Here is a 14,574-nt window from a genome sequence, read left to right as displayed (position 1 = left end):
AACATGACAATCGCCCAAGATGTTGATTTGCCTCCGAACTTCCTAGACCCCAAACTTATCAAGCATCAACAGGATACAGTCGAATAACTTTGATTCCCAGAAGCCCCACTGCACAACCCAATGGATCCACTGCCAAAGTCCTGGTGCCAGATCCCATAGGACACCCTGAGAGGTCCATGACCAATGGTTCAGAGCATTTTTGACCACATAAGGGGGACCAACACAATATTAGGCAGGCGGTCATAATGTTATGTCTAATTATATTCTTATAAGTCAATATTTATCTGTTGCTTCTCATTAATGTTGCGCTGGCTAAAAGTTTATAACGTGAAATATTTGCCTCTCAAAACACTTTGGAAACCGTTATTTCTTACAACAAAATCTTTGTCGTGTGAAGAATGTTTTTAATGAACAAAAAAGTATGATTGAATTGGTGTTTATTTAGAAATACATAATAACAACCATTTCTTTGTTTCCCTAGCACAAAACAAAGGAATAAATCACAACAAAAACAAATGAGCAAACAAGGAAACATTAGTTTTAATTTAGAATTGTGCAACCCCTCAAACATGAAATAATATGCAGGATAAAAAGTAAACTGTGGACGTAAGAAGTCATTTGACGGGGTAAAATTATCCAAAATGAGTCTTCTCTGACTATGCAAGGAATTTTTAAGCACAAAATAAGTCAAAAATATAAGAAATTTAGTCACTTACAGATCTGCTGCTGCTGCATGAGCGTCCCAATGCAAGAGTCCCACATTCAGAGCTGCAGGATGAATTCTGCTCTCTTATGAAACGAAGGCGGTCCAAGAAGAGGAAGACGAGGAGGAGGAGGAGGAGGAAGGCTTGGATTCAGCCATCAGACTCCTCCTCCTCCTCCCTTTATCAAATTCTGCAGGGAGGTAGATAAAGTCTACAGTCATTCTTCACTGTTTCACCAGTGTGAATGTGATATAACCAGCCATAAAGTCACAAAACAAAAGCAATCAATAAAATTCACAGCAAATATGTGCAAAAAATTGTTGATATGCAGCATAAGTAGTGTGAAAAAGGGTCAGCTGAAGCTACAACTGATGATGCAGATATTTTAAAATCATACTGTATAAAAAAAGGCTTTTGATAGTTATTAATAATTTACTGTTATTTTACAAATTTTAAATTGTGGATGTTAAATTACAGGTAATATCAAGTAAAAAAAAACAGGAAAAAATTTATTTACATAAAAGCTGAAAAAAAACCACTTTTAAATATCTGCAACAAAAATCTTTTTTTCCATAAATGATAATTCGTCCTCTTATGTTTGACTGTAAATTTACGCTTTCACTGGATTTCAATGAGAAAAAATATTGTTTTTTGACAGATACTTGCCAATAATTGAAACAAAAATCATGATAGTGTAATTTCCACATCAGAAATTATAAAGATAGTTCATTGTTTTAAGATAAGATAAGATAAGATAGCTTTATTGTCATTATACATAGCGTACAATGAAATTGCAGATGACTTTCTCCCTTTTAAACAGACAAGACAAATAAGTTAAGAAAATAAAATAGGATTAAAAAATAACTAAATAGTGGAGAAAAAGACGCAAATAGTAATCTTTACAAAAAATGTGCAAGTGACAGCATATGTCAAAAGAACAGAGCACTGCAAAAGTAATACAGCGGCAGACAGGGCAAATAGACCATACAAAGCTGTTTCCTGTGCTTGAGGATGAGTGAAGTCATAGGTGTCTTGGTGGCCTCCCTCACCAGTCTTTTTCTCATCACTGTCAGGAGTCATAGGTGTCTTGGTGGCCTCCCTCGCCAGTCTTTTTCTCGTAACTCTGTCAAGAGTCATAGGTGTCTTGGTGGCCTCCCTCACCAGTCTTTTTTCTTGGTCACTAAGTTTCTGAGGACGACTTGCTCTAGGCAGATTTACACACACGCCATATTCTTTCCATTTCTGCACCTCCAACAACCTGCATTATCCCTCAGCACCACTCTATGCTACCTGGAATTGGAGAAGTCTTGTTTTGAGTGCTCTCAACATCATGTTGGAGTTGCTCAGAATTGCACCCCAAGCCTCCTCAGTGAGACTGACAGTGAGGTCTGTTTCCCATGTCCATCTGAGAGGTGACATTTTCTCATTAACATGAATAAGCAATAGTATGGAGGCTGCCTGGCTCTTTTTAGAAATAGTTATCATTTGATGCCAGATATCCACCTTATTGGGAGGCATGGAAGTAGAACTAAACATCTGCATCAGCAGATGTCTCAGTTGTAGGTATCTCCAGCACTGATTCTGTGGGATATCAAAGTGTCGTTTTAGATTATCAAATTCTTTCCATTTCTTAATAATGGATTTAACTGGACTCCAAGAGATATTCAGGAACTTTTTCTTGTATCCACTACCTGACTCATGCTCAACAATAAGATTTTCACAGGGTTGCTGGGAGTGTTCTTTTGTCTTCATGGTGTAGGTATAGCCAGGATTATTGACCTTTCAGATACACAAGTGTCTTTATAATCACTGAGACACATGTTCACGCACTCAGATGATCTACATTTCACTATGTAACTTCTAGCACTAACTGGTTGCACCTGAGTTGAATTAAGTGATTCACTTTAAAGAAGGTAAATACTTATACAATTACTTTCACAATTCTTGTGGGAAAAGCCAAATCAAATTGACCACTGTTAAGCTATGAGGAACTGCTACAACTTTTGTACATAGTTTTAGTTACTCACTGAAGTTGTTAGATTTTCTCTCCACACAAAAATACAACACTGTGTTACAACAGTCATCAGGAACTGCTTTTTGAGGAAATAAATTCCAAGATAAATTCCACTGAAATCCAATTGGATTTCAGTGCAGCTGTTTCTGGTCATATTGGTGCCTCAGAGGGTTTTAACTTTGAACTGGACTGAAACAGCAAATCTTTTTTTTTTTTTTTGTCTGCATTTGTTCTCATTGTTTAACTCCACAAAAGGGGAGTCAACATTGTATGAGATCGATGCATATTTTAGTCTTGCAGCCAAATATTTTAATATTTAGTGCATGTGTGTGACCATCACCAGCCCTCCCTGAAAGCTAAGCAGACATTCTTTATTAGAATTCCCTATTATAAGCCAGGGAGGGCAGTGCTACACCTCAGTGATGTGTGGGGGAAACAAAGACTGGACAGGACGAAACTGGACGAACAGGGATAGGAACTAACAGGTGGTGCTATTGCAATTAAAGATTGTAAGGTGGTGTGTTATTCCCAATTACTAACTGTCCATCAAAAAAAATAAATAAATAAATAAATAAATAAAAATTTGAAAAAAGAAAAGCAAACCAAACCAGCACAAAAGAAGAAGAAAATCAATAAATAAATAATTAAACAAACGGTACTGAGCACCATAATTGTGGATGTCTTGGTAGTATAGAATAGAATAGAATAGGCCAGAAAAGGATACTACTGCAAGAGAGAATGAGTTTAGGGTAGAGAGTCTGGAGAGATTCTCAGCACATTCTGGCGGGTCCCATCATTCGCTGAAATGGGACTCGGCAGTGGCTGGCGAGACCTGATCAAACATGCAAGTGTGAAGGACCCGGAAGTCCAGAACAGCAATCAGGGCAAGGCAGGGCCAAGCCAACAGGGCACCCCTCCCCCCGGGCCGTAGGAGCCACAGGGCGGCACCCCCAGAGAGCCATCGGGGCCACCGTGAACGACGCGAACCCGGAGAACAAGAGGGAGCAGCTACCGACACCCCCAGCGCGACAAGACCGACCCAGGCGGCCCGGGGCACGAGGACCCACCCGCCACCCAAACCCCAACCCCGCCCACCCCAGCCCCCACCGTACCCCCCACCCCACTACCCGACCCGACCCGCCCACCCCCACCCCCTCCCCCTCCCCCGAGGGGGCCAACAGCCCCACGCAGCCAGGAAGCCAGACACAGGGGCCGAGCGGCCCACCGAAGGAGCGGCAACCAGCCCATCACAAGGCAGGCCACCACCAGGAGCCGGTCAGAGGAAATCGGAGCCGGGACCCGATGCGAGTCCAGAGGGTAAAAATGGACAGTGTGGTGGGGCCCGGCGACGCCGACAGGGAGGCACCCCGCATACCCCCCGCACCAGGCCCCAGGTGAGCGCAGTACACCCAGGGCCCCCACACCCCGCAATGCGCCCTGACAACCCACCAGGACAGAGCCACCACATGCCACCAGCCCGCAGTACAGCCACAGCGCCCACCAGGACGGCCAATCCAGCCCCCGCAGCCCACCAAGAGCCATCGCACCAGCCTGGACCCGTCGGGCACGCAGGAGAACCCCCCCCGACCACAGCCCCCAGGTCCCGGGGACCCCCCAGCCACAGCAACACGGATGATGGTCCACCCCCGCCACCCCATAGCCATAAGGGGGCCGGGTCCCACCAGCGAGGCCATATTGGTGAAATCTCCCCCGTTAGTCCCTATTAATATGTCTCCCGATCCCAGACTGGAGACATTATCCCTGCACCGTGGTAGTATAACCCTGAGTGTCATGTGGTGCATTAAAAGTGGGGAGGCTGGGCGAGGCGTCCAGGGGGCAGGCCAGAGGACCACAGAGGATGGCTACTCTGCAGCCTACCCTGACCCAAGTTCCCCGAGCCGTCCCAGACCTACCCCCAAGGTGTGAGTGTATGTGGTGCATTAAAAACAAATCAGAGAGCAGGGGAGGCAAGCAAGAGGGTGATGGGGAAGAGACAAGGCCGTAGAGCCCTGCCATCCGCCCCACCACAGAGCCCATCGTTCCCACCCCCACCTGCTCTCAGGGCCCTAACTGTTGTGTCCCTATATGTGCCTAAGAGTAACTATATACAGTGATGTGTGAAGTATGTGAAGTGCACAGTAAGAGGCAGTCTGGTGTGGATCCGGCCCATGAGGACAGAGCAGCGGGGGAGACAGGTAGTAAGACCACTGGTACTGATGCAGAGGGCCCCCAGAGCCCAGAGGCAAGAGGCCGAGGTGGGCCCACCCGAACCCGACCGGCCCAGCCAGCACCAAAACCCCCAGAAGTCGCAGCGCTAGAGCAGCACCCCGGTAGGCGCCACAGCCCCACCACGGGCCAGCCGCATGCAGCACCCCGCCCCGGAGGGAGGACCAGGCCGCACCACCAGGGAGCGAGGGCCATGAGCCCCCACGCCCACCCCGGAGCCGGCACGTCCAGGATGCAGGGCGCCCACCCCGCAGCACCACCGAGACCCCACCCACCCCACCACTCCCCAGGACAGCACCGGGCCCGGACAGAAGCCCCCAGCCAGCAGAAACTAATCTCCAGTGGCGGCACACAGGCAAGTACCAAGGCCTGTGCCCGGATGAGCCAGAGCCACCCCCCCAGAGAGACCACCCGGCCCCCATGCCAGTCCCCCAGGCAGCGGAGGGCCCCCAGCCCCCCCAGGGGAGGGAGAGGGACGAGGACGAGCGGCCAGGCAGGAGAGGAGGGAGGAGGAGGGAAGCAGAGCAGGAAGGGACAGGGGAGCGACCGGAGGGCCGACCCACCCCAAACCCCAGGGCCAGCCAGGGCACCCCAGAAGAGACCAGCCGCCGCCACCCCCAAGGCCCCAGGAGAGCGCACAGACCCAGCAGACCCAGGGCTCAAAGGGAGAGACACCGGGGACACCCACCCCCAGGCAGCAAATCTGACCTTATCCTGTCTGCATCTCTTCATTTTTTACCTGGGCTTCTTCAAGTCTCCTGACTGCCTTAATTGCTTGCTATGTTCACTGCAAACCAAAGTTCAAATCCAATTTTCACTTTTTGTGTGCTGGCTGTTAACACTATTTCCTAAATATCAAACTTCAAAAATGTCCAAAAACACATAAAATGGCCAAAACAAAACATAAAACAAACAAAAATCACAGACACAAAGCAACAAAAACGTACACAAAAGGACACAAAGCAACAAGCCAAAGGGATTCAAAAAATTGCAAAAAACAAAACAAAAAGACCACAAAGAGAAATGCAACAGTATAGACGAGACACACATAGAACCACAAACTTGCAACTTTGCACATATAACAACAACATATAGACCCCGATGAACACCAGTTTTTATGTTCCTACCAATGAGTTCACATCATCATTTTAGCAAAATATCAAAAAAAAAAAGGACCCTTGTTCTGCCATACTTGCCACACCTCAAATTCTACTGATGGAAGAAGCCTCAAAAGTGGGAAAAATGTAGAAAAGCCTGTATTTAAAGTAGGCAATATGGATACAAGCAGATATATATACTTGCAGGACCTTTGTGGTACCAAAATACTAGACTGGTTTAAAAAATTTCCAGCATAAACACAAGTTTCTAAGGCAATAACTCAAAAGTAAGTTTTAAAGTAAAGTTTTTCCACATTGTTTAAAAGGATTTTTAAGTTACAATTATGAACATTTAGTAAATAAGGCTGCTCCAATATGTTTTTGTAGTTTATGTAGTAGCTTTTAATAAATCAATTAATTGGTAATTGACTTTTTTAAGCTGCAGTTGTACATTTATACACCTGAAGCTGAGTAGATTTGTCAAATGGAACTTTATGATTCTCATCCTCCAGTTTGCTAAACTGAAGGTTTGGAAGGACAAATATGACTAGCATTAGCTATGTGCAGCAGAAAAACATATTCCATCAACTGTATCAGCAGCTGTAGAAATACACTCTGTACACCAGTCCACTGTTGCTCAGATCAGAAATTAAAATATTCACTGATTCAGTACTGTCTGAAATTGCCTGAGCATGTTTAGTAGGTAGCTGAGGGGATACTGAACTGTGGAAGTCAAGGTAAGCTAAGAATGTGACAGGTAAAGGGGAACTAAACTTTCAATTCTTCAAACTTGTTGTGTAATGAAGTAAACTCCTAGCAAAATTCTGAAGAAGTATAAATAACTAACTGTTAACACTGCTATTCAGCTACAAAATCAGAAAACAGATGTTTCTGCTCTGCTTGTTCACACATTTGGCAGAAAGGGAAAGGAAAGAAGGGAAAAAAGGTGTATGTCAGGTTGGAGGGTGGGCTCTATGCTGGAAGGAGTTAGTTCACCCCAAGAGACTCATTGTAAGGGGTTTTTGGTGATTTCTGTAGAAAGGAGTGTGTATCAGCAACAGCCAAAATTCTCACTGAGGGGAAAGGGACTAAGAGGAGGACTGCCAAGACTTCCAAGGAAATTCAGAAGAAACATTCTACCCTGACTCACCACTGAACATGAAATCAAAAACACATGGAAGACTCAAACCACATGGTTCAGATGTGCACTGAAGTTCAGAGCTGATTTCCCACAAATGAGTCTAAAGTCAGTCATGAAATAGATTAAACAAATTAAACCACTCCAAAATCATACCAAAATCTGTCAAAAATAATGTCCAAAAACTAAGTCCAAAACCAAATCAAAAACAGTCCAACAACAGTCTAACACCAGAACAAAACCAGTCTAATAACAGTCCAAAAGAGTCTAAAATCAACCCCCAAACCAATCTAAAATCAAGTCAAAAACTGAGTCAAAAAGACAGTTAAAAACCAGTCCAAACAGACCAAACCTAAATCCAAAACCAGTCAAAAATTGAGCCAATTCCAACTTTAGTTTGAAATCAAGTTCAAAACCAGTATAAAACTAAGTCCAAAACCAGTCTAAGACGAGCCCACAACCAGTAAAAGAAACAAGTCCAAAAGCAATATAAAACCAGTATAAAACAAGCTTAAAACCAGTCTAAAATCAGTCTACAACAAGTCCCACAATGAGTCTCACAAATATAAAATCAAGTTCAAAATCAGTCTGAAACCAGCCTGACATCAAGCCCAAGCTGACTGAACTTGCTTTAACAGCTAACAGTTTAGTCTTTCAGGCTGTTGTCACCACAACTGCACCAAACACACGAGTGAATTTTAAGGGTTCATTTCCCAGGAATAGATTCATGTACAAAACACTCGTTATGTTTCTACCAAACTTTCTTATAGTCAGTGAAGCACACAGTGGATTTCTCTGGTTGAGAGATATCACACACACCCAGTGCTCAAGATAAACATGTTGACAAGAGTGCTACAAGTTCACAGCTGTTTATTTACTTACATCCACACAGGAGCTTAGATCACGGTGAGGAGAAAGTCAGAAGTTGTCCGTAAGTCATGATGATTACCTTATTAGCCAGTTAATATTTGTAAATCACAATGCACGGCTGAATTTAGAGGGCTCACATTCATCCTCCAGTAGCAGAACAAGACCAAACATCCAGCCGGGGTCAGACGGAACCAGAACAACCAGGGGTCCTGCAAAAAGTAGTTTGACCCCTCAGAATCCAGAGTCAAACAGCTTCAAACCAGTCCAAAAGCCAAGTCCAAAACCTGCCTAACAAGTGTCTAAAACTGAGTCAAAAACTAGTCCAACACCAATCAAAATAAAGTCTACAACCAAGTCAAAACTCAGTTCAACACCATTTTAAAACCAGTCTATACTCAAAATCACAACAGCATAACTAAGTCCTAAAACAGTCTAAAATCAACCCCCATGTAAGTAAGAAATCAAGTCAAATCCATACCAAAACCTTTCTAAAACCAGTCCTAAATCAAGCCCAAAACAAGTATATAACCAAGTCCAAAACTAATGAAGAACCAGGTCCAAACCCATCCCAAAAACAGTCTAAAATCAAACCCCAAAGCAGTAATAAATAAATAAACAAGTCCAAAACCAGTGTAGAACAAAGTCCAACATCCATTTACAACTAGTTCAAATATTGCAGTCCACAACCAGTCTATTTTCATTATCAGATCTGTGAACTACCTGTCACCATTTTCAACAGTCTGATGTTTTCATGCAGCTTGTATGTTGGTAGTTATTTAGCTCAACGGCTAAAAACGTGAAAGTGGTGAATGAAAGGTGTATTCCTGCACCTGTACATGTAACAGTTACCCTTAGACTTTCCTCTTTTAGCAAATTAAATTTGCTGTTTGAAAGAATTTCGAGTAAAACATCTCACCTTTATCTGGTTTGTCCAAGTTTTATTTTTTTCGAGCGCAGCCATTGTCTCTGAGCGGGAACAGCTTCACTCACTGCTGTCTCCTGTGGGCTGGAGGGGAAACTCACGAAAATGGCGACGGAAAGGAACTTGTAGTAACCGTTAAAATATATTTTAACAGTGTCTTCAGACAGAAATCCTCAATAAAAACTCAGCCGAACACAAACTGGAATTCTAATACAGTATTCGCATGTCTTCGTGTTTCCGGTAAGTCACTCGGGCGAATAGAGTTTAGCTAGTTCGGCTGTACATCTGAAGTTCGTTGACTGACTTGACGATTTCTACAGAAAGAACTACAGAAAAGCACGACAGTTTACGTCAGTTTATACCGTTATGCGGCAGCTAAAAAAAAAAAGTGCATCTGAAGTAAACATGTGGAGTGCTCAGTAGCCGGAAATATACACAGCGGTGAGACTATAAATGTGTATTTCTTTGTACTTTAGTCGATGCTATAACATCGAAATCATATTATTTATTAAAAGTCAGATGTTTTTGACCTAAACTAAAAACGGTTAGCGTGCAGGTTAGTCGCATTTGCTAACACAGCTAGCAATGCATTTTTTTGTTATTTCATTTAATATTAGCCAAACTTCTTGACATCTGTTGGTTGAGTTATGTGACAACACTGATTAAAGCTTATTTTACCCACCGATGTAAGTCTAGCGTTTGCCTGAGCCTCCAAACTCCAAAAACATTCTCAAAATATATCCGGCCGAACTTAACGAAAATACCTTCGGTTTTTAGGTTTTCTTTATCACGAAGCAAAATACAGTAGTGACAGAAAATGATGTGACACTTGGCAGAATCACTATGACAACGTCTTTAATTCGGCGCACACAATGTAGACCAAATATCGTTGATTTTAGTTAAAATTGGACATTTGGTTCACTAGTTTATGTGATAACGTTAGTTCACCCCTGCCCCATCACCGTGGCTGGTTAAGGTGGTATTTAAATGTTACACCAACGGGAATTAAATCATTTATATGCCGATTATATTAGATGGCATTGAACATTAACTTGAAATATTAAGTTTCGTCCAGCCTAATAATTTTGGGATATTTAAGGAAAATTTTAAGTACTTTCCAGTTTTTATATGGAGTTTGGTTTACCCGATGTCCGGTTAAGTTTGAATGAACCACATATATTATGTGGTTCCTTTCTGGGATGTTGTAAGTAAACCCAAGACTGCATCACTAACTGGAGAAGTTGAGTAACTTCTCAGTGGCCCCAGAAACTCCTGGTTTACTCCATATAGTCTGATTGTACTTAATTTAACAGATGTCACCTGTGATGGTTGCTTCCATTTTTACATGTCAGGTGATGAGCACACAGAAAACCTCCAGTATATGAGCACAGTATGGCTGCAACCGACAAATTATATTCTTTTCTTACATGGGTAATTCCTTAACAGTTATTTGCTTAGTGTGTAAAATTAAAGAACATAGTGAAAAATGCACATCATTATTCTTTAAAAACCCAAGATAAAGTGTTGAGATTGTTTTTGTTTTCTAAACAACAGTCAACAACTCAAAGATGTTGAGTTAACCGTCAAAGAAAACTGAGAAACTAGTAAACACCAGTTTATTTTTTAGGTTTTTGCTTCTGTCACTGAATTAGTCAGTTAATAATTTCTGCATTTGACCGCTGGTTGTTTTCTTTTTTTTACTTGAAAAAACATTTCTGTCTACACACAGTTTGATTATTCGTAATCCGAAGATTTGGTGCCACCTTGTGATCACTGCAGGTTCCACATAAAAATATGTGTTTGTCCAGCACAGATTTGTGCTGAGTCACAACATCTTTGAAAACGTTTTTTTTTTTTTTTTTTTTTTAAAGGCTTCTTCACAATGGATTTCTTCTAATAGTACAAAATACTGGACAAATTTTAAGTAATTTTGGATACATGTCCGGTTATTTAGGACAAATTAAATGGGGATATTTACTTTTTTAATGTATTTGTGGAAAAAGTGGATTTTTCTTGAATTGTGAATATTTTGAAACTAGTAACGCGACAGCAGGTAGACGGTTGTTCTGAATAGAAAGTACTCTTAAAACTCATGTTTTGTGCTCTGGAGATGGTAATTAAATACGTCTCATGAAATGCTATAGTTTGTTTTTTATTTATTTATTTTATTATTACAGGTAGATTTATATTTTACATTTTCTGTTTGTTGTTAATTAAATCACGAGTCATGTTCATCATGGTGACACCTGTTTTTTTTTTTTTTTTAATGTCTCAGAAACAATCACTGTAACTGCAGTAAAAGCAGCAAATCTGATTTATTACGAGGACGACGAGTTTCACTGCACATCAGTAACATCTGTCCGTCTTCTGTCTGCAGATGGAGAACTACAGTAAAGCTCGGACCGTGGAGCGGCCGTCCGTCTGTCCGTTCTCCGGCCTCCCCGCAGACACGCCGCAGATCCGCGTCAAAGACGGCAGCAAGATCCGCAACCTGCTGCGCTTCGCTCTGAGCCGCATGGAGGCCAAACCGAGAGCAGCCGAGGAGGAGGAGGAGGAGGAAGGTGGTGAGGAGGAGCGGCAGGAGGCGGCAGGTCGGCCGCTCTGCAAGCACCTCGTCTTCACCGCCAGCGGGAAGAGCGTCTCCAAGGCCATCACCTGCGCAGAGATCGTGAAGCGGCGCCTGAAGGGGCTCCACCAGCTCACCAGGCTGCTGTACGGCACCGTGGACGAGACGTGGGAGCCGCTGGAGCCCGACGCCGGCCTCGACAGCCTCACCGTCAGCAGGAACCTGCCCAGCATCTGGATCCTGCTCTCCAGAGAGCCGCTGGACGGCAGCCAGCCGGGATACCAGGCACCGGGCCGCTACGACGCCCTGTGGGCTCAGAGCTCCAGCAGGGAGGAGGGCGGAGGGTTCACCGGACAGAGACCGGGGCACCGGAGGAAGAGAGGCGGAGGCAGAGGGAAGGGACCCGGACGTCAGAGTGGACGGTCCAGAGAGCCGGTGAAAGGACAGAACTGATTTATTGTAAAGTGCATCAACATAGAGAGACTCCGCCACACTGAGAGGATTTATAAAGGATTTCTACATTTAAAACTGATTATAAATCCATCACAGGAAATGTTTTTTTCTTGAACTGTATTAAAGTCAGCAGAACTGTTCTCATCTGACTGTTGAGGTTTGCAGGAGCTGCTTTGATTTATATCAGTCTCACAGGTTCTTCATGCTTTTTAACAAACGTCCAGTTTTCAGAGAGCTAAAGCGTTCCTGCAGCTCTCTGTTACGTGTTTCTGCTGCCTTCTGAAGAAAAGATCCGGCAAATTCATGTATTTTTTGTAGAGACAGAAGAGTCAGTTAGACAGCAGTGTTCATCTGCCATCATAGATTCTGCGTGGAGTTTAGCTATTTGTTTTTTGGGACCCAAAACTAAGTTCTGTAAAATATTTTACATAGATTTTGAGAATTTTTGTATTTTCATCCTTAAAAAACACCCGTGAATCCATTTTAAGGGCTCAGTATCTCTAGAAATATAACTCCCACAGACATTCAGATTTTGTCATATTTCCGAAAGACATATAATAAATCAATGAAAGAACCAAAATGCATGGTTGTTTTTTGGCACGTGAATCAGTAATTCCATCTTAGAAGATTAAGAGTTCTTTAAGTCACTGGAAACGAGACATTTGTCATCTTAGACTTTGGGAAACACTGATCCTCATTTTTGACCATTTTTTGACATTTTAGAGACCAAACAACTAATTGACTTAACAAGAAAACACTTTATAACAATAATTGTTAGTTGCAGCCCTAATTATTTCTCTGCAGTCTCTTTTCTGGTCACAGATACAGTAAATGCTCCCAAACTAAGCAGTAAATGCATTGAACTAAACATGATTTTATAGATTACACAAGTTAGTCTTTTAAACTTTCAGCATCATCGGAAGAAAAACCTTGAGAATTGTTTAAATCTTATTTGTTTCAGGCTTTCACTATTGATAATCAGATCTGTGTGGCATAAAGGACAAAAAACTCACATTTATTTACAGAAAATCTATTTATTGCATGACAGAAAAACACAGTGATTGCAGCAGTTTGAGATCTCCACTGAACTTTCACACAATGTTTAGTTTTAAATATAAATCGACACCTAATTCAGGCAAAACAGTATATTGAAGATTTATATATATATTTATATCACAAACACAGGTTACACACTTCACCTGGTCCTAAATATAAATGTTTGAACATAAAAAAACAACTTCTGGACTGTCTGGCTGATGTAAATATAAAAATATTCCATCTCAGTTATCTGGCATATTTTGGGATTATTTTTCATGATTGTCATTAAGTCCATTCCACATTAACTCTCCTAAACTGAGGCAAAAGATGACCAACTGAAACCTCATTCATCTTTAAATGTTAGGAGCTAAAAACATTTGCGTGTTTTTAATCTGTTGTTTCGTGTTTTACAGCCGATTTAAAGTGTTTTCAGTCTCATTCAAGAGTCAGAATCAGAACCCGGCATTTCAGAATCTCATTGATTTAATCATCTGTGAAGAAAAAAAAATGCAGGTTTTTAATTTATTTCTCACTTTTCCAAAAATCTCAGAGAAAAAGATGAAATACGAGACCACGAGACGTCTTTACAAATTTGGAAAATGACACACAGGAAGAGAAAAACGGGGATTTTCTTTGTCTTTAACTTGCAGTCCGCTTCATTTTCTGGGCATAAAACTTAAATCTGAGCATGAATTGAAGATTTTAATGTGACTAAAGGATGTTTGGAGCCAGATCGAAGTTTTAACTCCTTGACCGTTTGTCTAGCAGCAACAACCAGAACACTAATGGAACATTTCAATCAAACATGATGATTTTATTTCTAAAGTACCAAAAAAAAAAAAAAAAAAAAAAAAAAAAAAAAAGAATTACTGAGCTCGGTATGAGGACTGGAGGCCCAGAGGCTCCTGGCTTTAGGTGACTGTTAACATTTCAATACACTGGACTTTAAATACTCCAGACACGAAATGGTTAAAAAAAAAAAAAAAAAAAAAAAAAACAGACGAAATGCCTACAAGCACACAAAAAAGACTTCAGACACAAAATGACTGAAAAGAGACTAAAAATGACTATAGAGAAACAAAAAATGACTGAAGAGACATAAAATGACTGCCAAGAGATGTAAAATGACTACAAAGAGACAGAAAATGACTATACACTGTCACAAAACGACTATACAGACCTCAAACACACTCACATGTTTTTTCTCATAAAATCAACATGCTTGGGCGAAACGTCCTTGAATTATTACAAGCATAAATTCTGATTGTCTTCAGACTAACATCAGAAAAACGACGACATTTAAACATTTAAAGTCCAAACAGCTATTTCTACACGTGATCATTCATCTTCAGATAGATTCAAATTTGACAAAAAAAGCATCGAGCCTTCATCAGACATAGAAGATGTGACCAATTGGAGTGTTAAAAGTAAAAAACAGAGACGCAAATTAAAAGTAAAAACAGACACTAAACTGCAGACGCTTCTCTTAACAATCACACATTTATAAAACTATTTTTAAAAGACACATTTCAGCATTTACAGATAT

General features: G+C 41.7%; 2 protein-coding genes across 4 annotated transcripts in view; one reads left to right on the top strand and one right to left on the bottom strand.

Annotated features, from left to right (window-relative positions):
* LOC111576319 (collagen alpha-6(VI) chain-like) overlaps positions 1-9,243 on the bottom strand; it is a 65,571-nt gene extending 56,328 nt beyond the window's left edge. Inside the window, exons 1-2 of one of the 2 annotated variants that reach the window (XM_023281929.3) lie at positions 8,966-9,243; positions 717-894 (exon numbers count right to left, since the gene is read on the bottom strand). The gene's annotated coding sequence lies outside the window, so the exon portion shown is untranslated. The remainder of the gene's footprint in view (positions 1-716; positions 895-8,965) is intronic. The other variant, XM_023281928.3, reaches the window with a different exon arrangement.
* Positions 9,097-12,173, top strand: rpp25l (ribonuclease P/MRP 25 subunit-like). 2 transcript variants are annotated; one of them, XM_023281939.3, is made up of 2 exons: positions 9,097-9,211; positions 11,349-12,173. In XM_023281939.3, exon 2 carries the CDS (start codon positions 11,349-11,351, stop codon positions 11,988-11,990), a length of 642 nt encoding a protein of 213 aa, XP_023137707.2. In that variant the 5' UTR covers positions 9,097-9,211; the 3' UTR covers positions 11,991-12,173. The 2 variants fall into 2 exon arrangements, with proteins under 2 accessions (XP_023137707.2, XP_023137706.2); XM_023281938.3 differs by lacking the exon at positions 9,097-9,211 and adding an exon at positions 9,285-9,412.
* The last annotated feature ends 2,401 nt before the right edge of the window (positions 12,174-14,574 follow it).

Source organism: Amphiprion ocellaris, chromosome 9, assembly GCF_022539595.1.
Source record: "Amphiprion ocellaris isolate individual 3 ecotype Okinawa chromosome 9, ASM2253959v1, whole genome shotgun sequence".
NCBI lineage: Eukaryota > Metazoa > Chordata > Actinopteri > Pomacentridae > Amphiprion > Amphiprion ocellaris.
This window is presented reverse-complemented; position numbering and strand designations above follow the sequence as displayed.

What these genes read in the sequence shown, in the direction of transcription:
- rpp25l (XM_023281939.3), top strand. Translation starts at nt 11,349, where the DNA reads ATGGAGAACTACAGTAAAGCTCGGACCGTGGAGCGGCCGTCCGTCTGT.